This window comes from Polypterus senegalus, chromosome 4, assembly GCF_016835505.1.
Source record: "Polypterus senegalus isolate Bchr_013 chromosome 4, ASM1683550v1, whole genome shotgun sequence".
Classification (NCBI taxonomy): domain Eukaryota; kingdom Metazoa; phylum Chordata; class Cladistia; order Polypteriformes; family Polypteridae; genus Polypterus; species Polypterus senegalus.
The window spans coordinates 2,327,638-2,351,412 of record NC_053157.1 but is presented as its reverse complement, the minus strand read 5'-3'; the positions used below and the strand labels follow the sequence as shown (position 1 = coordinate 2,351,412).

Here is a 23,775-nt window from a genome sequence, read left to right as displayed (position 1 = left end):
AACATGTGTGGAGAGACCTGAAGGTGGCCGTTTACAGATGCTGGAGAGGATCCGTCAAAAAAGAATGAGATACAGTAATCCCTCGCTATATCGCGCTTCGACATTCGCGGCTTCACTCTATCATGGATTTTATATATAAGCATATCTAGATATACAACGCGGATTTTTCACTGCTTCGCAGGTTTCTGCAGACAATTGGTCTTTTTACTTCCTGTACATGCTTCCTCAGTTGGTTTGCCCAGTTGATTTCAAACAAGGGACGCCATTGGCGGATGGCTTGAGAAGCTACCCAATCGGAGCACGCAGTTATGCTCCTATGTGTTGATTGGCTCAGTGAAGGAGCGCTGAATTCGATTCTGCTGCGTTAACCAGGAAGTCTCGTCTCGCTCATTCAGCATCAACGTGTTTCACTGTGTAAAGAGTTGTGCTCTTTTGTGTTTATCTTTGTGCATAGTCAAGCCCTTCATTATGGCTCCAAAACGATCTGCTCCTGCTACTGCTTCAGGGGCCGTGCCCAAGTGCCAATGGAAGATGCTAACGATTGCTGAAAAGGTAAAAGTTTTAGATATGTTGAAAGAAGGGAACAGCTACACCGCTGTAGGACGCCATTACGCCATCAATGAGTCCACGATTCTTTTTAGATAGATAGATAGATAGATAGATAGATAGATAGATAGATAGATAGATAGATACTTTATTAATCCCAAGGGGAAATTCACAATTCACTTTTATTTAAAAAGGAGGAAAAGATCTACGGCTGCAGTGTCCTTTAACCAGGGCACAAACCGAGTTGTAAGTGGACGTAATAAGGCAGTAGTCCGGATGTAATCTGCTTTAGGGATTTGGATTGAAGACTGCTGGAAGAAGAACAACGGTGGTGATACACAGTCGTCTGAAGAAGCTCCTTTAGAAGAGCTGTAACGCTCTCCTTCACTATGCAGTAAAATTAAACTCATCGTTATTTATCAAGTCATTGTTGGTGAGTAACCATAATTAATTTTTTTACGTACAGTCTTTAGTACACACATTTTACTTTATATACAATTTTTCTTGCATTGTATGTATTTATTGCTGGTGGCCTGTCTATCGTAATGTCTGTAACATATGTGATATCGGAGACACTCGATATCTTTAAAATAATATTTAGGTTTTACTGTATATAAACAGTGTGTTGACATACATAATTTCAACGAATCTTACCTAATATCTAAGAGAATACAAAGGGTTCATGCTGTATAACTGTGCTGGAAATGTTTAGAAGAGTGTGGGAGAGTTTATAAGGGTTTAAAATATATAAAAATAACCATACGAACATACTGTATGGTTTTTACTTTGCGGATTTTCACCTTTTGCGGGGGGTTCTGGAACGCAACCCTCACAATCGAGGAGGGATCACTGTAAACTGCCTAAATCCAGCAGGGCAAAGCTTCTAGAGACTTACTTAAATGAACTCGATGCTGGAATTTCTGCCAAAGGGGCTTCTACAAAGTACTGACCTAAAAGTCTGAATATTTCTATAAATGAGAGATTTCAGTTTTTAAACGATTTTGTTTAACTTGATTCTTCTGTCTGTCTGGGTCAAATCTTGCAACTGATTTTAAACCCACTTTTGGTGAAGCGAATTTCTTCATATTTTGCATACGTGTTCAGTATCGATGACAATACAATAATCCGTCAAAACCAACACAATTACTTAACAAATTTTGCCATAATCAATGGTTATACGATTCCAATTAACGCGCACACACACAACGATGACGGAGAGAGAATAGAGTGAGATATTGGAGCATACAAGTGAGAGACACATCGGATTGCCCCCACGTTGGCTTAACTTTAATTGACCACAGCTTGCACACTGATGAAGAAAATACTTAGCAGCCAATTCTGTAAATGCAATTATATGGTGGAACATTCCAGAACATCTATGAGTTACTGGTCATATCAGTGAGTAGATGTAATTATGTTAACACATTGGCACAGTTAGAAAGAGAGACAGCTGTACAAGGCGTTAAAAGAAGGCATCGCCCAGTGTTGCAGGGTAAAGGCCATCATGTCAAACCATCCACCCCACCTCCCGCCCAATTAAACTCCATTTTGTTTTTTGCATGCAGACATTAAAATCATCATCTGTTTTAATTGATGGTAATAAAAACTAGTGGAGAGGTAAAGAAATCTTTCCAAAACCCACTGTGGTTCTTTATCCTACTGACGTGTAGTCAAACCATTAAAAATGTTAAGGATGGTAAGAAGTACAAGTGGCTGACCTGTAAACGTATTTCTTACTTTTACGTCACAGAAACACAAAAACCCAAAGTTTTCACCTCAGCGTGTTCGTAAAGGTAACGTCTTTGTACACGTACATGTGCTCGTTTTGTGTCGGCCACATTACGCCATGACATAAAACACCCAAAAGAAACTGGGACGGTCCTGTGCAATCCAGTTAGAGGAAACGCGAATACAGTATTCTGTGTATGAGTTAATAAATAAATGATACATTTATGCAATTGTGAGCTGGGGGGCAATTTTGCTGTTCCTATGATATTGAGGGAGTATATATATGGGGGGTGCGTTCATGTTTTCAACTGACAGATTTCAGGTTAACAGCCAAGGTGTGAAAGACTTGTCAAACTGAACAGGAGTGAAGTGTATTCTGGGAAAACTGAAGGGCAAAGCAGGACCTTAGACTTTTTTTTTTGCTTAACCAGTCTGTCTGCAGCAGAGTGCAGCAGCTTATAAGTCCCATGGGAATCAACTTTGAGCCTTTCCTGCATTTTGAGAAACTGTAAAAATGTTGGCCACTTTATTAGCAGACAGCAAGCCCAGCGTGAACACTTAATTTAGGCGACAAGGAGGGAAGACAGTGGTTACCTTTTATTAGAACTTTCCTCAAAAAGAGTATCTGTTCAGTTTTTAGTTTAGTTCATTTGACGCTTTGTTGAAGGGATGGAGTGTTTGATTCATTTGCTGCTTTTCTGACACTTTGAGGGACGACAACGGGCTTTGTCATGGTGCTATCTGCTTAGCAGCAGGACACTTTACAAGGAGCACCGGCAAGAAATTTTCCTTTTCACTTTTTGAAAAAAAGATATAAAATCTATTAGCTGCACTACCTGTCTAAAACAAGCTAAAAAAATCAACCTAGACCTCAGCTTTTAAGCTTGTAGTGCCCCATGCAATGTGCAAATCTCGGTTATATACCATTTGGTATGGGATTCATAAAAACAGCATTACAGTGTGTGTTGAGCCATCTGTTAGAATGATAAATGCACTGCATACGTCTCTGTCAGTGTCACTTGGTATGGAATTTGTAAAAGCAGAGTTAATCTTTGTGATGTGCCATCTGTTGGAATGTTGAATAAAATGCATTGCATTACTGAAAGTGTTTGTGATGTTCCATCATTTGGAATAACAAAAACACAGCAACCACGCAGACACACAGACACTTATCCTTTTATTAATGTGGATTCTTTAAAGAACTGGACCATCTGGGCTTAAATGAAGACTGCACAAAGCCAGCCAGTTTGTATAATACTTTGTATTGCTTGTTTTTGGTTTTGGTTATTGTGAAAATGAATACTGCAAGTTTTAAGTAGAAGTTTTAACTTGATGTCCCAGTCTGATTATTGATTAACAGCATAGACGAGAAGTTAGGGTTGCTCACTCACTCCTTGTCTAACTGTGCTCTCTTAAGGGCACAAGGCATGCTTTGTGAAGTCCTCAATTGGTGGAAAATTGGGTGGCAGGAAGGGAGTAAAACTAAAGAGAACCCCTGTCAGCCAGCAGCCTCCCATTAGAGGTCCCTAGGGCTGAATACACAAGATATTTAGGAAGATTTAGGAGTCGTAGTGGACTCAACACTATCAACTGCCAGGCAGTGTTCAGAAGCCATTAAGAAGGATGTCAGGTTATATAGCGCCTTGACGTGTGGAGTATAAGTCACAGGAGGTTCTGCTCAAACCTTAGAACGCACTGGTGAGGCCTCATCTGGAGTACTGGGTGCAGTTTTGGTCTCCAGGCTACAAAGAGGACATAACAGCACAAGAGAAGGTCCAGAGACAAGCAACTCAGCTGATTACGAGGCTACAAGGGATGAGTTATGAGGAAAGATTCAAAGAGCTGAGCCTTTACAGTTTAAGCAAAAGGAGTTTAAGAGGAGACCTGACTGAAGTGTTTAAAATCCATCCATCCATCCATTATCCAACCTGTTATATCCTAACTACAGGGTCATGGGGGTCTGCTGGAGCCAATCCCAGCCAACACAGGGTGCAAGGCAGGAACAAATCAGAGCGCCAGCCCACCACAGGGCGCACACACACACACACACACACTAGGGACAATTTAGGATCGCCAATGCACCTAACTGCATGTCTTTGGACCATGGGAGGAAACCCACACAGACACGGGGAGAACATGCAAACTCCACACAGGGAGGACCAGTGTTTAAAATGATGAAGGGAATCAGTCCAGAGGATCAAGACAGTGACTTAAAAATTAGTTCAACAAGAACACGGGGGATACAGTCAGAAACTTGTTAAGCATAAATTTCACACAAACGTTAAGAAGTTTTCTTCACACAGAGAACAAAACGCACATGGAATAAAAAGTATAATAAGTGGTGAGGTAGACAGTAGGATTTCATGTTATTTTGGAAGAATTAAGTGGATTAGGATTGGCGAGCTTTGTTGGGCTGAATGGCCTCTCCTTGTCCAGATTGTTCTAATATTCTAATATAATTCGAGCACAGTGATGCAGGTAAGAGGTTACAGATAATAAATCTATGGCAGGTTTTGACATTTCTTCCTATCCCAGAGTAAGAAAAGAACCTAAGATGTTATTTGTACATTTTGTTTTGGGTTCTGATAACACATTAAAAAAAACGCGTCATTTTGAATTTTTCCGCATGCTGCCAATATTCTAATATGATATTCTAAGGACAGTAAAAATTAATAATTTTGTGAAAATAGACAGACATGGGTGCACATATGAAAGATGTCAGCTCGCTATTACTTTAAACAGGACTGACATAATGACCGGTCAGATTAAATGAGAGATGAGATGAGCACGTGTCCTTCTCTAAGGAAGAAAATAAAAGAGAAGTCAGAGTTAAAGTAGGGGTCTCTTATACAAATTTCGATTTAGATTATTACTTTAAAGAATACTCCATCCAAAAATAATTTTTTTATGTATTATGTATACATGTAGTTCGTAGTGATGGTCAAGAAAAACTTTTCATCTCATAATGTCGTGGCAAGTGAACATCAGGTTTCTGTTAGAATGGAATAGTGACCAGTGCTGGGCAATAGCAAATAATATGAAAACTTTCCATGAAAAAAATCTCCTATTACTCGTATTGCATAACCCACACATCAAGTGATCCCTTCAAATGCTCACAACATGCAAAATGCATGCATTTTTTGCTTAATATCTTATACTGTATATAAACGTCTACGCATGGAAGTGTGTCTGTCTATCCAGCCCGGAAGTAAGAAGTGGAGTCGGGGTAAGGGCTCTGTCTCCAAGGAAACAGAAAACTCGTTTAGCCGCTAATAACACAATCGAGGTTAGCACGTTGGCAAAACGAAACCTCAGAAGACAGACAAAGTCACTTAGCCGCTAACATTGGCAAAGCAGTATCCCTTTTATTTTTCCTCCTGCCACTAATGCACAAGCGATGTGAGCACGTTGGGCAAAATGAATCCTAGGAGAGACGCCCAATTACCTGACATCTCTACCGTGCATCCGGAAAGTATTCACAGCGCATCACCTTTTCCACATCTTGCTATGTTACAGCCTTATTCCAAAATGGATTAAATTCATTTTTAACTTAAAATTCTACACACAAAACCCCATAATGACGTCAAAAAGGTATACTTGATGTTTTTGCAAATTTATCAAAAATAAAAAAACTGAGAAATCCCATGTCCATAAGTATTCACAGCCTTTGCTCAATACTTTGTCGATGCACCTTTGGCAGCAATTACAGCCTCAAGTCTTTTTGAATTTGATGCCACAAGCTTGGCACACCTATCCTTGGCCAGTTTCATCCATTCCTCTTTGCAGCACCTCTCAAGCTCCATCAGGTTGGATGGGAAGCGTCGGTGCACAGCCATCTTAAGATCTCCAGAGATGTTCAATCAGATTCAAGTCTGGGCCACTCAAGGACATTCACAGAGTTGTCCTGAAGCCACTCCTTTGATATCTTGGCTGTGTCCTTAGGGTCGTTGTCCTGCTGAAAGATGAACCGTCGCCCCAGTCTGAGGTCAAGAGCGCTCTGGAGCAGGTTTTCATCCAGGATGTCTCTGTACATTGCAGCAGTCATCTTTCCCTTTATCCTGACTAGTCTCCCAGTTCCTGATGCTGCCACCACCATGCTTCACTGTAGGGATGGTATTGGCCTGGTGATGAGCGGTGCCTGGTTTCCTCCAAACGTGACGCCTGCCATTCACACAAAAGAGTTCAATCTTTGTCTCATCAGACCAGAGAATTTTGTTTCTTATGGTCTGAGAGTCCTTCAGGTGCCTTTTGGCAAACTCCAGGCGGGCTGCCATGTGTCTTTTACTAAGGAATGGCTTCCGTCTGGCCACTCTACCATACAGGCCTGTTTGGTGGATTGCTGCAGTGATGGTTGTCCTTCTGGAAGGTTCTCCTCTCTCCACAGAGGACATCTGGAGCTCTGACAGAGTGACCATCAGGTTCTTGGTCACCTCCCTGACTAAGGTCCTTCTCCCCCGATCGCTCAGTTTAGATGACCGGCCAGCTTTAGGAAGAGTCCTGGTGGTTTTGAACTTCTTCCACTTACGGATGATGGAGGCCACTGTGCTCATTGGGACCTTCAAAGCAGCAGAAATTTTTCTGTAACCTTCCCCAGATTTGTGCCTCGAGACAATCCTGTGTTGGAGGTCTACAGACAATTCCTTTGCCTTCATGCTTGGTTTGTGCTCTGACATGAACTGTCAACTGTGGGACCTTCTATACACAGGTGTGTGCCTTTCCAAATCAGGTCCAGTCAACTGAATTGACCACAGGTGGACTCCAATTAAACACCTCAAGGATGATCAGGATGCACCTGAGCTCAATTTGGAGCATCATGGCAAAGGCTGTGAATACTTATGTTACATGTGCTTTCTGAATGTTTTTATTTTTAATAAATTTGCAAAAACCTCAAGTAAACTTTTTTCACATTGTCATTATGGGGTGTTGTGTGTAGAATTCTGAGGAAAAAATGAACTTAATCCATTTTGGAATAAGGCTGTAACATAACAAAATGTGGGAAAAGTGAATACTTTCCGGATGCACTGTACATGTCAATTTTTTTTCTGACGATTTCAATAGTTTCTAGGAACCCAGGCTTTTTACAGCACGGGCCTACACAGCTAGTTGTTACATAAATAACTCTGGAAAATGAAAGTAGTCCACAAATAGGAAGTCCCTTCACACAGCATTACACTTTTGAATTGAAGGCCCCCTCATTCTAGTCTTTGAAAACTTTAAATGATTGTTTTATTTTTTTTTTATAAATAAAGTCGAGTTTTGCAAACACCAGGTAAACCTATGAATATGGTGGGGTTATGTAATGCTTATCACTGGGGAGCATACAGAGAAATGAGTTAAAGTGAACATGAATATAAGCAGTGACGGCAGCAGGCAGAAAACACAAATAAAAGAGTGGAAATGGCATCAGTCTTAGTAGGAGTCACATGACCGGAGGAAGGTGGTACTGCTTCTGGGGTCACCCCCTTAAGATTTACAGGCATGTTTGGAGAACCAGATGTGGACTTTAATATGTAGTTTTTTCTCAGGTCACTGAAACCCTAAATGGGATTCTTTCCCTCTCCAATAGTCTTTATTGAAAGGAAAAAAAAAATGTTCCCTTCAAAACAACCAAAACTGCATATTTAATAATGTAATATTATTAAAAGCTACTAATCTCTTACATTTACATAAGGAAAATGATTAAATCTCACATAAAATAACATTAACATATTAAACTCCACCATTACAAGCTTTATACTAGCAGTAGGACAAACCTGCACTCAAGTGCAACATAAAAGACCACTAACATTGATGCTCAATGCCCGTACACAGCAGCAACTCCAGCTGCAAATTCTTATGAGTTTGCGATGAATTTAAAAATACTTTAAGATGAGGATTTAAATCTCATTTAACACTAGAATCCCTGAAGCCTAGGAAAAAACTTGTAATTGCAGGCCACCTTAAATTCCTTCGCACCTCTCCATCAGCATCTTTTGTTTTGTAAATGTATTGATCAGCACAAGCAACAAGCAGCCTGCTATCCCATCCCCGCATCTCCGCAGCTCAACTCGGGCAAAAAGCTCTCCCAGCTCAAGTCTGTGTATCTGGGTGTGAGCGGCCTGGAGTTGTAGAGAGTAAATAATATATCGTTATTTGCAACACATACATTTCATGAGTATTCCGTGTCTACAACTATCTGGTGTGGAGGACTGCCGGCTTCGTGTTCCGGTCCTCACCTCCAGGCCGCCAGGAGGAGCTCTCCCGACAGCATGATCGTGCCCCGAGGTCCAGCAGGGGCTCATGGACTATGTAGTGTTTATACACAGCCCTGCTGGATACCTTGGGGGCCACAGGGAGTCGCTGTAGGGGGGCTTGTGGGCTCTTATGTGCCCTATGACCCGGGAGTGCGTCACGGTCACGTGACAGGAAGAAACGACGTGCTCCCGGGTTGAAGAAAAGGACTGTTTACCCTGACCCGGAAGGAATAAGGGACTGTGGACTGATTGGGCAGGAACACCTCCGGGTCAGGGGCTATAAAAGGACTACTGAGCTGAGCTAGGAGGTAGAGGGACGAAGTGTCTGGGCAAGGAGGAGAGATTATTGTGGTATTTATTGAGTGTGTGAGTAGTGTGGAGGGTGCTTTGTGCACATTGTTGCTAATTAATAAAGAGTCTGGGACTTTTACCTGGTGTCTGAGGGTTCAAGGGAGCACTAGCACCCCCTACTGCCACACTGGGTAAGTGTAGGATGACAGGAAATGCGAGGCAAGAAACACATATCTGCTATAATATTAATGACAAAATTCTAACATGAAGTGTATAATGTGTGAAGACTGAAGTCCAAATATCAAATAAACACTTTCACAAAAGGTACACGTTTAACAAGTGCGCTTTTATTCAAGAATATAACTGAGGTAAAAGAAATCAGGTTATGGTACGACGCTGACACAACTGCTTGGGTGGTGCAGCAGTAAGAACTGCTGACTCATAATCAAGAGGTCGCTGGTTCGATTCCAGGTGCTTCCTAGAATTACTGCTTTGAGTAGTGAGCTGCTCTTATTGTTACTATTATAGAATAAAAACATACATTGCATTTGAGTCTGTAGCAGCCGGTGTAAATGTATGGTACTTGTAAAGGTTAGCTATTTATTTTTTGTTCAGTTGTTTTCTCTCAGTCACATTCACGCTCCCCCCAATATGTTACTGACATGTGCAATGCCACATTTACAAAACAAAAGATGCAAATGGAGAGGTGCGAAGGAATTTAAGGTGGCCTGGGATTACGTGTTTTTTTGTAGGCTTCAGGGATTCTAGTGTTAAGTGACATTTAAATCCTCACCTTAAAGTATTTTTAAACTCATTTGACAAACTCATAAGCTCCTACCCACTGAGACATATTCTGACTGTTCTTACGCTACTGCATTCCCACCTCCATGGAAGTTGAGACAGTTTGAAGTGAGATCACTTACCATTTCCAGATGACTGAATGTGCTTTTCTAAGTTTTTATCTAGTTCCAAGAATGCCTTGGTTAACACTAATTCCAAGTTTTCCTCTTCTTTCAAGAAATCACTGCATTAAAGAAAGAAAAAAAAAATCGTCAAAATCTTTCCAAAGTGAACTCTTCTAATGGTTTCCTGGCTCTTCTTACTGATCCACTGCTGTCCATTTATTGTTAAACAGGTTCCTCCACCTGCTAATACAACCATTAATATGTCTTTGACTGGCAAAGTACCCACATCGCTTAACATTTCTGTTTTAAAACCAGTTAATCACAAACTCTGACAATTGCAAAGCACTCCTCAATTACATGCAGTTTGCTCCCTCCTAATATCCTTTGTTTTTTCATATGTCATATAATGAACTGCCTGAGATCTTTAGATAAATGTAATATTAGAGAAAGATGTAGCAACACTACTCAAATGGACTACAAATCCCAGCAGCCCAAGGTAGTATTACACCATTGGACAGTCTCAGAGAGGCAAGGGGGTTGCTGGGAAGAAGGATGATTAGGCACAATCTTTAAAAATGAGCAAAAAGATGCCAAAAGGGGGAATAGCAATCATAAGTGTCAATTTGTTTCTATGCTTCCTACTCTACTGGATTACAAATCAACCGCCATAGATTACAGCTGTTACTGGATTTATGTGTTTGTCCTATGCCTGTGATTTTGTCTTGGTTAGACACACCTTTGTCTGGGGAGCGCTCCCAATCACACCGAATCTTCATGCAACAACTGGAACCTGGTAGGACAAAACTGTACTGAAGACTGTTCACAGGGATCTTTCATTCTACTTATCTGTTGTAGTGAACTGTGTTTTGGGCCGTTTAAACTGAACGAAACACTAGACACTAATTTGTGCAGTTTATAAATAATATTGCTACTGGGGGAATTTGAGTGGGATCTTTCATGTCTCACGCATGCACATGGGAAACGGTTTAAAGGCTCAGGTGATGGCAATTTTCCACTGAACCAGGGGATGGCGCTGTATGCTAAAGGTCTTTCTTTTCCTCCCTCTATAGTAAGGAAGACCCCACCTCTTCCTCCCGGGAATCCTCATAACTGGAAGAGCCGCCATGCAGGCCAGTCACCCTGAGACAACATATGAAGGAGAAAGATGAGTTTTGCTTGTACCACGCCTTTCTGTTTTTATTTTTGATTATTCAGTTATGTGGGGTTTGCCACAAAGTGAAACAACACTTTGATTTGTCTTTGTCTTGTGTTACAGTGCATATTATTTGTTTATTGACTATTTTTTGTTGTTTATTTGTTTTAATTTATACTTTATTATCTATTTATTTGAGCCTCTATACATTTATCTGTGTGTGTGTGTGAAAGAGTCGGGGTAAAGTTGGCTGCGTTCCTGGGGTCCCAGAAATAAAATTAAAAAAAAATCACTGCTTAAAAAGTAAGAATCTTCATGATCACTACAAAGGGGACCTGAGTGAACACACAATAAAGTTTTTAAATCATTACTTGCTTTATTCAACTAACAAATTATCCAACACCTCTGCCACCCATGTGAAAAAGTAACTGCTCCTCAGATTTTCAATAATCAGAATTTTCTTCTAAACTGACAACAGTCACTGTTGAGGACTCCTTGCCTACTCTTCTTTGCACAGTTGCTTTAATTCAGACACACTGGTGTGACGATGTGGGTTTGTTGCATCCTCCCATCTTCTGTCTGGGAGCCCTTGAACCCGTCACCGTCGAGCTTAGCAGTGAGGCAACAACATAGCAAAGGGGATGGTACAAAAGTGTCAAGTGCTTTTAGTTAAAACAACAACAAAAACAAAGTGTTCAAAATAAAGTGCAGTGATTTCAGACCATGCTCCGATGATCTTGGAGCTGAAATTACTAAGCCCCATACACTCACCCCGCAGATGGCGTCTCAATCCGCTTCTATTAGCTGACGAGAATTGTACTGAATTTATATCCAAACAAATTGAATTCTTTCTAGAGACAAATACATCCCCTGAGATCTCTGCAGGAATACTCTGGGAAACTCTTAAGGCCTTCTTAAGAGGACAGATTATCTCATATCTTTCCCACAGAAATAAATCCGAAGCGAAGAAAGTAGCAGAGATAAAAAGCGAAATTACTAAAATAGATGAAGAACATGCCAGACTACCAAGCGAGACTCTACATAAGAGGAGGCAGGCTCTACATTCAGAATTAAACCTCTTGACAACTAAAGAAACCGAACAACTAATTTACAAATCCAGACATCATTATTATGAACATGGAGAGAAAGCTAATAAGCTTTTAGCGCAACAAATTCACAAGCAAGAAGTGCGCAACGCAATCTCGGTAATTACTAACACGAATGGAGATAAAATCATCGAACACAAAAATATAATGTGCACTTTTAGAGACTACTATAAATCCCTATATACTACTGAGTTTAAAGAAGACAATATACAATCTAATGCATTTCTGGATAAATTACAGATACCACAAATTGACGCTTTTAGTGTGGAGGAACTCGATAAACCTCTGTCATTATCAGAATTACTGGATGCTATAAAGTCACTCCAAGGTGGAAAAGCAGCAGGCCCTGATGGCTACCCTGCAGAGTTTTACAAGAAATTCTCCGCTCAGCTAGCTCCCCTCCTATTAGCAACATTTACAGAAGCCAGAGATAACCAATCTCTTCCACAAACCTTTCGCCAAGCACTAATCACTGTCTTTCCAAAACAAAATAAGGACTTATTACAATGTGCATCATACAGACCAATTTCACTTCTGAATAACGACGTTAAAATACTCTCTAAAATCATAGCTAGAAGGATGGAGAAAGTGCTCCCTCAATAATATCACAAGACCAAACTGGATTTATTAGGGGCCGACACTTATCTTCAAATCTTCGACGCCTGTTTAATGTAATATACTCACCAACTAAATCAAACACCCCAGAAATATTATTATCATTGGATGCAGAAAAAGCATTCGACATGATTGAATGGAAATACCTTTTACTATTTTGGAGAAGTTTGGGTTTGGCCCAACATTTGTGCATGGATTAAATTACTGTATACTAACCCAGAAGCTTCAGTTTGCATCAATAACATTTGCTCAGACTACTTTAAACTAGAACGTGGCACAAGACAAGGATGCCCTTTGTCACCACTGCTGTTTGCAATTGCCATTGAACCACTGGCAATACATTGTCGAAATACTGATCAGATAAAGGGGATTAGCAGAGAAGGACTGGAACAGAAAATCTCATTATATGCAGATGACATGGTACTGTATATATCGGACCCAGAAAATTCTGTGCCTGCAGTCTTAGCAGCACTCACAGAATTTCAAAAGCTCTCTGGTCTCAGAATTAATCTGAATAAAAGTGTACTCTTTCCGTGAATTCGCAAGCATATAATATTAGATTAGACACCCTTCCTTTTATCATTGCAGAACAGTTTAAATACCTCGGGGTAAACATCACAAGTAAACATAAAGCTCTTTATCAACAAAATTTCGTGTCTGTATGGAAAAAATTAAACAAGACTTGCATAGATGGTCAACCCTTCATCTCACACTAGCTGGAAGAATTAACACTGTTAAGATGAATATTCTTCCTAAGCTCCTTTTTTATTTCAAAACATACCAATATACATTAATAAATCGTTCTTTAAGCAATTAGATTCAACAATAACCTCATTTATTTGGAATTCTAAACATCCACGCATCAAAAGAGCGACCCTACAAAGACAAAAGGCAGAAGGCGGCATGGCTCTACCTAACTTCCAGTTTTATTACTGGGGGCAAATATACAGTCGATAAGAACCTGGACACAAATAGAAGAACATACACAGGCATGGACCGCAATAGAAGTAAAATCCTGCAGTACTTCTTTGTATTCCTTGCTTTGTGCTCCAATAAACACACGCTATCGGCAATACACTAATAACCCAATTGTGCTCCACTCACTTAGAATCTGGAACCAATGTAGAAAGCATTTTAAGACGGAGAAGCTTCTTTCTGTGGCACCCTGCAAAAGAACCACCTCTTTCAACCCTCACAAACATATGCAGTTTTTAATATCTGGAAAAATTTGGAATTAACTTGCTTAGAGATCTTTATATAGACAACGCCTTTGCATCCTATGAACAATTACATTCCAAATTTAACATTCCAGCTACAAATTTCTTTCACTATCTTCAAATCAGGAACTTTGTTAAACAGAACCTTCCAGATTTTCCTCATCTTGCACCCTCATCCACGCTGGAAAAATTATTGCTCAATTTCAAGGAGTTAGACTCCATCTCTACAATATATAAAATCCTTTTACAATCCCTTCCTTTCAAAGATCCAAGAGGACACTGGGAAAATGACCTCTCAATTAATATATCAGAAAAGGAGTGGAAAGTAGCAATGCAGAGAATTCACTCAAGCTCCATATGCGCAAAGCATACAATTATACAACTCAAAATTATATATCGAGCACATCTGTCTCGACTAAAACTCTCCAAAATGTTTCCAGGGCATGATCCAACCTGCGAACGTTGCAACCAAGCCCCAGCCTCACTAGGTCACATGTTCTGGGCCTGCACCAAATTAACATTATTCTGGACAAAAATTTTAATTACCTCTCAGACAGTCTTGGACTCACAATCCCTCCTAACCCATTAACAGCTGTGTTTGGGGTTCTTCCAGAGGGTCTTAAAGTGGAGAAAGACAAACAAATTGTGATTGCATTCACTACACTGTTGGCACGCAGACTTATTCTGATAAACTGGAAGAACCCAAACTCTCCTCTTTTAAGTCAGTGGGAAACTGATGTGTTATATTATTTAAAATTGGAAAAATCAAATACTCAGTTAGAGGATCTGTGCAGACTTTTTCAAAACATGGCAGGATCTAATCAGTAATATTTTGAAATGATTTTATAAAGCACAGAGAATTTGTTGATTTAGGTATTTTTAAAAGCCTTAAATTTTACACCGTTTGGCTTGCTCTCTCTCTCAAGGGTGGGGATCGATCTGTTCTTAGCATAATTCTTTTTTTTTTTGAAAAAACTTGATTGCTATGTATTGATTGTAATAAAATTAATAAATAAATAAAAAAAAAATAAAAAAAAAAAAAAATAAAGTGCAGTGTCCAAAGTTCCAATAAATACATAATCCGTAAAAACAGATGTAACACGTGGAGGTTAAAACCAATAAATAGAAAAAGTCTTCTTAAAAACAACGAGGTTAAAATAATGCAGGAAGCATTCTTTTAAAAAAACGACAACAAGACCGGTGTCTTTCTTCATCTGGCAGTTCCCCTACTCCTCCCATCTGGGCTTCTCAATAGGGGAGTCGTCCTACATGCAGCTGGCCTTCTCACCACTCTTCTACTGGTCAGTTGCCTTACCGATCCCTGGCTCCGGTAGGCTTCACGAACAGCGACTTGGGATTCACCAACGACCAGGGCTCTCACGCTGGGGCACCACGTCCCAAGTCCTGACTCCCGCTGCCTTTCCCAGCCTTACGCGGAGAGTCATCTGCCTTCTGGTCAATCCCACTCCATGATCTCTCAGCGGGAGTGACCACTACTACTATTCCCCGGGTGTCGGCCCAACACCCAGAGTCCCTGCTCAGCTGCCGCGAGCCTGCACTCACTCACTCGCTCTCCCGCACCAACTCTCTCTTTCTCCCCACTGCTTCCTGTTTTCCTCCTGCAACCTCCGTTCTTTCCTTCCTTAAAGCCGACTCCCGCTTCTATTTATCAAGAGGGCATTGCAGCTGTGGCAAATCAGCGGCCCCAGGAACAATCACGGATGTGGACAGTTTCTCACCTGTGCACATAGGTGAGAAATGTCCACATCGCGAATCATCCCGAGAACCGCATCAGCCACACAATCACCGCGCCCCCTCACCAAGCCGCGAGCGCGGTGATTATTTATTTAAAAGTGGCCCTTTTTACACGAGCTGTGGACCCACTACACCACAACTGGTACCTTTGTGAGCGTCAACTGCTCATCTTAGCATTTCCATTGGGTTCAAGGAGATCAGGATTTTGTGTGGACCACCACAAAACTTGAATTTTCTTTCTTCTGAGCCAACAAGTTGTAGACCTGCATTTGTGTTCTGACTCCTTGTCCGGCTACACAACCCAACGGCCACTGCAGTTTCAGGTCACAGATAAGCAGACCTTCCCTGTTCTAGTATTCTAGTAAAGAGCACAGTTCATGTCCCCTGCAGTAATGGCAAAGCATCCTCACACCATCACAGCAGCACTTCCATGTTTTATTGTATGACTGATATTCTTACTGTTGAATGCCAGATCTAGCGGGCCCTGTGTTGTCCAAAGAGTTCTACTTTTGACTCATCTGCCATTTTTCCAAAAATCCTGGGGATCATCCAGTTGTTTCCACACTGATGTTTCCTTACTAATCTACCATGAATCACATTTTTCTTTCCTCTCTTTCTTCCAATGGCATCAACACTCACCTTAGCTGAGGCTGGATAGGCCTACAGTTCTTTGGATGTTCACTGCAACTTCTTAAATGAGTTGTCACCCTGCCCTTGTGGTTATTTTGTCAGGCCAGCCTTGCCTGGGGAGGATTCCCTACTCTCTTGATGCTCTACAATTGAGATAATGGCTCTCGCTGTGGCTGTGGTGCACTTTGGGGGGTCCCAGAGCCTTAGAAATGGCTTTGTCACCCTGTCTTGATTGGTTAAGTTTCAACAGCATTCTTCCTCATTTATTCTGGAAGTTGTTTTTAGATTGAGGTCTGCTGTTCATCTAGAAACTTATGGTGACGACTTCACTCTCAGTAAGGTTTCCACTAAAGAGGGCTAACCGTGATCAGTAAGCGGATATTTGATGGAGTAACTACAGGGGCAGTATCTTTTTTACACAGACAGTATAGGGGTTGGATAACTTTATTTCTTAAATATAGAAATTTAGTCAAATGTATGTTTATTCTGATTCTCTCTATCTAACATTACATTATACAGGAATCTAAAGATCTGAATTCATTCCATCGTTTCCAAAACAAAGCTAAAGAATATCAATAATCACAACTACAGTCTGCTGTGATCAGGAAGTGTTAGGGTTAGGGTTAGGCAAAATACTTTTACACAGAACTGTGAGGGTCTTGGTGTTGTACAAACATTTAGCTTGGCTTTCTGACTGAGGTCACGGTAGGTCAGGGTTATCCCCTAATCCCCCACCACGCCATCTTCCTCAGCTACCCCACTTTCTTATTTTCTTGCTTCATGAAACCCCCCAGAGCTATAGAAGCTGAAAATGGAAATTTGTTTTTGTCGTCATTTCTTTGATGTTTTAATTTATGTTTCTTCAATTCTTGGTGTTTTCTTACATTGGTGAGTAAGACACTTCTCCAAAAAATCAATGCCCACAAGTCTAATGTCACAAATATTACTTACGTAATATATTTTTCCATGTACTTGTCACAGAAGTCAGCAGCCACAGCTCCACCATGTCCGTCGAAAACTGCAAAGTAGAGGATGTTCTCGGTCATCTGAGCGACTTTGAAGCGATCCTCATTCTCCTTGCGCTTGCCGATCTGGGAGGCACTGCCCACCCTGGACAGGCTCACCTTTGGGATGGGTTTACCATACTTGATGCTGGATGGGAGATGAATTGGCTCATCGATGCGGTTGTCCCATATTCCAAATGTGTCCCAGGTGGTGGGACGACCACTGCCGTCGGGGTCAAACCGGGAGGAACGGAGTTCAGGACTCGAACTGTAATGAAACAGACGCTTGTCCTCTTGTAAGATTCTGGAGGTCAGTAGTGCTCGCCTTCTTATTTGATATCCGTGGGATCGCAACAAGTTAATGAAAAGAGCTGCTGACATAACGTCCTGTCCCAAAAAAAGAAAAAGGCGATATTTGTGGAACAACAGACAGGTGCTTATCTGAAAAACAAAAGAAACAAAAAAGCCAGAATAAGCATAAGCCATCCTAATTTGAAGGGTTCACAAGAAATAATTAATTTCATGAGGTAAAAGTACACAATAAACAACAATAGTTGAGTCAGATATCCAAAATATCAAAATGTGTGCTTCAACTTACAGTATATATTCTCAATTGTAATAGAAATTTGTCATTTTGCAAAGTGTGGCACGGTGAGACGGTGGTAGTGCTACCGCCTCCCTGGGTGGCATTTGCATGATCTCCCTGTGGGTTTCCTCCCACTGTCCAAAGACGTGCAGGTTAGGTGACCTGGCCCTAGTGTGTGTGTGTGTGTGTGTGTGTGTGTGTGTTCACCCTGCGACGGACTGGTGTTCCTGCCTTACACCTTATGCTAGCTGGGATAGGTTTTAGCCCCCAAGATCTGGATTAAACGGGTTAGAAAATGACACGACATTTTTTCACCCTCTGATAGAGGGCCATAGAGGACTAGTAAAAGATTAAAAATAACCTCTGTCAGGGATGCCAGGGGGCAACGACCCGGTCGGGATGCCTTGAGGGACCGGAGGAGGGTCTACGCCCACCCTGGATCACGTGGGGGCCGCCATCCTGGTTGCTTTGGGGGCCACGGGTAGAGGGCTTGGAAGCCCAACCCTGTAGGGACCCGTGGTCACCGTCAGGTGGCGCCCCAATGCCTTGGGGACCCTGGAGCTCAGCACTTCCGCCACACCAGGAAGTGCTGGGGGAAGAGAGAAGGGACACCCGGAGAGCTTCGGAGAACAGCCGGCATTTCCGCCACACTGGGGCGTGTCCAGGGAGGAATGCCGGGAAACACCTGGAGCTCATCCGGGATGAGATAAAAGGGGCCGCCTCCCTTCATTCGAGACTGGAGTCGGTGGAAGCAGGACAAAGCAGTAGAGAGAGTGGAGGCGGCCCGAAGAAGAAGGCATTGTGTGGCCAGGACTGTGTTTGGAGTTTGATTATTGTAAATAGCACCTTGTAAATAAACGTGTGGTGGTGGATTACAACATGTCTGCCTGTCTGTGTCCGGGCCGCGTCCACACCTCATATTCAGAATCACAGACCTTAAAATAGTCTAAAACAATGTCCCATGTGATTGTGATTGAAATTTGTCATTTTTAACCTTCTGGGAGTGGCTCTAAGCCCAGGTTTATACTTCACGTGACGCGACGCATGCTCCATCAGACACTCCTGCTACACAAGCTCTTTACTGTTTATATTTGCACACATACTTTACGTAAATCAGGAGGAATCCACCAGGTGGCAGTGCGAGATACAGGGTGAGGCAGAAAGGACGGACTTTTTTACAAAATCACAAAATTGTTAATTTTTTCTTACAAAGAAATTTATTGAAAGGTTTGAGTTCATATTGAAATAGCATTTGATAATTCGTACGGATGGAAATGCAGATCTAAATGCAAAATACGTCTTACCGAACGATTACTGAGGCCAAGTTCAGAAGAATGCTTCCGAGCAGATCGACTTGGACTGCGCAGCAGGGCTAGTCGTACGCTTTCCTCATTTTCAGGAGTACGTGCCATTGGTGTAGCCCCCAGCAGTCTTTTGTTCATTAGTGAACCTCGTGTACGAAGTGCTTTAACCCAACGTAGGATAGTGTTACGAGCGGGAACAGCTTAATTTCTGTGGATATTGAAATAGCAGCGAAACTCACCCTGAACTGCGGTAATTGATTGCTTGTTCTTAACAAAACAGTTGTATGCAAAAACGCGGTGTTCTATTGTCCACGGCTCTATGGCTTCAACTAAAAAGAAAATAAAAAAATGCTAAGACTTTGCGAACCTAACGCCACCTACCGCACATCTGTCACTCCACCTAGTGGCGAGTTCTAGCCATTTCAAAGACGTCCGTCCTTTCTGCCTCACCCTGTATTATCACGCTGAGAACAGGTTCGGCTTCGCGGTGTTGTGAATTGCATGGAACATTCATTAAATTCCGAGGACACCATACTGCAATACTGGATCTCTGAAAAGGATGTTTAATGATTAAATCCATCAATCCAGGGATGTGTCCATTTCAGCAAGCAGTGGGCACGAGGCATCAGCTCATTGCAAGGTAAACACAACCACTCACATACACTGGCGTCCTTTTAGTGTCACCAAATCTGCATATCCGGAAACCGGAGCACACTGTGGAAACCCAGCAGGAAAACATGAGAACTGCAGGCAGGGAACACCAGCGACGTGACTCCCATGCGAGACAGCAGTGCTACCGCTCTGCCACCCTCATGTGTGTAATTATTAACAGCATTTAAACGAAATTAACGATTTATCTGTAAAATGTAACATGCATAGTTTAATGCATGTCATAATGAAAGTGATATCAAGTATAAATCTAACGATTATAAATGTGCAGGGAGCTGGAATATCAGACATTTAATGTGTTCTGTGTGGTGAGCTATTGCTGTTTGCCGCTGCCGTCAAGTCAGGAGGAAGCCCCAGAAAAAAAAAAAAAAGACGGCACAGAAGATGGTATGTGAGACTTTTAAAATGTCTCGTGTCATTACGATGGGGAATATGCGACGCTTGAAACAAGACAGAAGTCCAACCACTAATCATCAGCGGTGACTGTGTGGAGAGGGTGGCAGACTTCCGGTTCTTGGGAGTCAACGTAGAGGAAAGCCTATCCTGGAGTGTGAACACCTCTGAGCTGCTGAAAAAGACCCAACAGAGACTGTACTTCCTGAGAGTACTCAGGAGGAATAACATCACACAGAGACTGCTGGTGTCCTTCTACAGAGCTTCTATAGAAAGTATCCTAACATACTGCATATGCATCTGGTACGCTAGCTGCACAGTGGCTCAGAGGAAAGCACTTCAGGGAGTCATCAACGCTGCCCAAAGGATCATCGGCTGCCCTCTCCTCACACTAGAAGATCTACACAGCTCCCGCTGCCTCAAAAAAGCCCATAACATCATAAAGGACACCTCACACCCTGGACACTCCCTATTCGAACAGCTGCCGTCAGGCAAACGGTATAGAGCAATACATGCAAGGACAAATAGACTCAAACATAGTTTTTACCCAACTGCAATACCGCGTCTCAGTGCCACTAAAAGCAGATAATGGTCACATAACAGCTATATGAATTATGCACTGACTTATGCAATTTGCACTACTGAATGTTTGTCTATTATGTTTGTTTATATTCTAATCTGTTTTTTTTTTATAGATGTGATAATGCACTGACCAGAGACATCTTCCAATTTCGTTGTACCTGTGACAATGACAATAAAGATCATTCATTCATTCATTCATTGAACATCAAAGCACCACGAGTGCATCTGTATGTCGGCATTTTGCTTCATCACATCGAACCATTCATCAAACTTTCAAGCACGCACACCGATCCCCCGCAGGATCCTCAAAGCGACTTTCTGTCACATGTAGATAGTAACCAGAGACTCCGACGTCACATTCCGACTTTTATCACACTGCGCCCCCCCGACTTTTTGCTGGAATTGCAACTCGCACACGCGTCGCGTTAATTTCGAGGACCTGCTCAGAGGACGTGTCAAATGAATGCTGGCAGCCATGATGCGTGCGCGTTCTGAGCGTGAAGTATAAACTAGCCCTAAGAGGGCTAGGACCACCAGTACAGACTCACATATCACAAATATGACCTTATTCATAATCTGTAACCTTGAAATAGCATAAAACAGCATTCCACATTACCTATGTTACCGAAGTTTTGTTAAAAGAAGTAACTTTAACCCGTCATATCCCATAAGGAAATGAACCCATGGGGTCAGCTGCTGTGGCCAGCACACCTTCAAGTCCTTCTGGTCATTTTTGTTGAAGTCACCTATTTGTTTACTCTTTTATCATAACAGTGCAATTTCCAACACAAAATATGGTCCAAAGATGGACAGAAAATTGGGTTGGTTGAAGACCAAAGAAAGGAGGGAACCACAAAAAATGCAGCATCTTTCATAACTAGACGTGAAGATGAGTCAAATGGTATATTATACCAGTAAGTCAGGAGGTGCTGAACAAACATAAATCAATAAAACAAAGCGTTCATAAGGGATATATAATACGTTACTGTGGCTGTCCGAGTGGCTGTCCCAGATTTTAAACCACCTGTAGCTTGCAAACCGTTTGAATTATTGACGTGAAATTTGGTACACATACACTACGGGACCTCTACCATCGGGGTGATGATTGACCTCCAAGGTTATTCCTCATTTTATTTTTATTTTTATTTTTATTTTATTGTAGAATCAACTCTTGGCAACGGCCAGCAGGGCGGCGCATGCATGCGGGCGCCGTTCTCATTCCCTACCACCTTCGCCGTCACTTCCCCTACCTCTTCATATCTTAAATCATTCCTGAGGCAGATTGAAGATTTAAGTGCCAGCTTAAGTGAAAAATGAATAAAAATATACTAAGTAATTGCAACACAAACACGGACTTAATCAGTTTTAACGCAAAAAGATGCTGACGAAAGAAGAGAAGAAGCGGGCTGCTAGGTGGGAGAAAAGGAGGCTGTCGAGGAAGCAGCAAGTGTATCAACCTCTGAGCAAACGAATGATAAACGTACAGAGAAAGAGGAGGAAGACTAGAAGTCAAGTGGACTCACTGCACGTTATCGTTATAGCAGTGCACTGTTACTGCTAAGGGATAAAACCAAAAACACACCATCATGGCCGGAAAGCCAATCTTGATTTTTTTTTACTTAACCTCTTAAGGCAAACACTCTGCGTTGCCAGCCAGACTCCATGAGATCTGCAGGATGGACTAACAGAGCATGAACGGTGAAGTGGATACCCAAGTGAGAGCCCTTCATGCTCTCTGACCTCCAAAGGTCATGCGAAAAGACAATTTCCCTTTGGTGATTAACAAAGTTCATCAAATCAACTTTGCTTTGCATTCACAAAGTATTGAAACCCCTTCACTCTCTGCACACTTTATTGTGTTGTAGATTTCATTTTAATGGAAAAAATGTTCATGTTGTGCCCATCAATCCACACTCAAAAACCCATAATGACAAAGTGAAAACACATTTGCAGAAAAGTTTGCAAATGTATTAAAAATCAAAAACTAAAATCTCTCATTTATAAATGTATTCCTGTGTGGTCAGGTGCGCCCCATTTGCTTTCCATGCCATTTCTCTGGGGGTTCAATGCCTTGTTTCCTGTCCTCTTTGTGTCAATCGTTTACTTCAATGTTACTTTTGTTAATTATCTGCTTTGTTCTCTATGCCTGTGTCAAGTGTTTCGAGGGTGGTCCCCGACGAGGAGGGGGCCACCTGCCCCATCACCGTAAGTGGTTGGCCTCAACCTTATCATCCTGCTGAAAAACAGAAAGGTGATTATTTACCGAGCTAAACTGGGAGAAGCACACTAACATATGAAACAAAATCAAAGAAAAATGAACATCCTAGCTACCAAACATGCTAACATGGTTATATGAAGAACCACACAACCCAGTAAAAAAACATAAAGTGCCATTAATGAACCAGAATTTTTTTAGATGGTTCACAGTTTATCGTAACAAATACCCAAAGTATACAGCCAGGATAAATCTGGAGTGACTTTGGGACACGTCTCCAAGTGTCCTTGAGTGGTCCAGCCAAAGCCCAAATTTAAACCCCATAAAACATCTGTGGAGAGACCTGAAGATGGCAGTGTACAAAGAATTTCCATCCAACCAAACAGACCTCGGGAGGACCTTTCAGGAACAAATGGGATCAACTGCCCAAATCCAGGTGTGCAAAGCTTGCAGAGAAAGTGCTGAGCAATACTCTAATGCTGGAATAACTGGAAAAGGAGCTTCTACAAATTAAGAGTCTGAATAATTCTATGAATGAGAACCTTCAGTTTTTATTTTTTAATAAATCTGCAGACTTCTGAAAATCGCATCTCCACGTCATTATGGGCTGACGAGTGTACACCGATGGGCAAAATAAAAATGGCCAATGTATACACTTAAAATGAAAACGCAATAAAGTGATGTGACAGACGGCCGGGGTCCTTGCCCAGTCGGGACACCCTTCTGAGGAGAGGACATGTCATCAGCAGGACACAAAAAGGCTGCATCTGGGCCACAGGTTTGGACCTTAGAAGCTCAACTCTGCTGGGGCCCATGCCCACAGGCGGAGGGGTGCCTGGACAG

The 23,775-nt window shown here is 41.8% G+C and overlaps 1 protein-coding gene across 2 annotated transcripts in view; it reads right to left on the bottom strand.

The window, feature by feature from the left end:
• Positions 1-23,775, bottom strand: part of ppm1kb (protein phosphatase, Mg2+/Mn2+ dependent 1Kb) — a 106,365-nt gene that overhangs the window by 55,517 nt on the left and 27,073 nt on the right. For both annotated transcript variants that reach the window (XM_039750148.1, XM_039750150.1), the window contains exons 2-3: positions 17,131-17,624; positions 9,722-9,822 (exon numbers count right to left, since the gene is read on the bottom strand). In XM_039750148.1, the coding sequence (XP_039606082.1) occupies positions 9,722-9,822; positions 17,131-17,564 (535 nt within the window). In that variant the 5' untranslated portion in view covers positions 17,565-17,624. The remainder of the gene's footprint in view (positions 1-9,721; positions 9,823-17,130; positions 17,625-23,775) is intronic.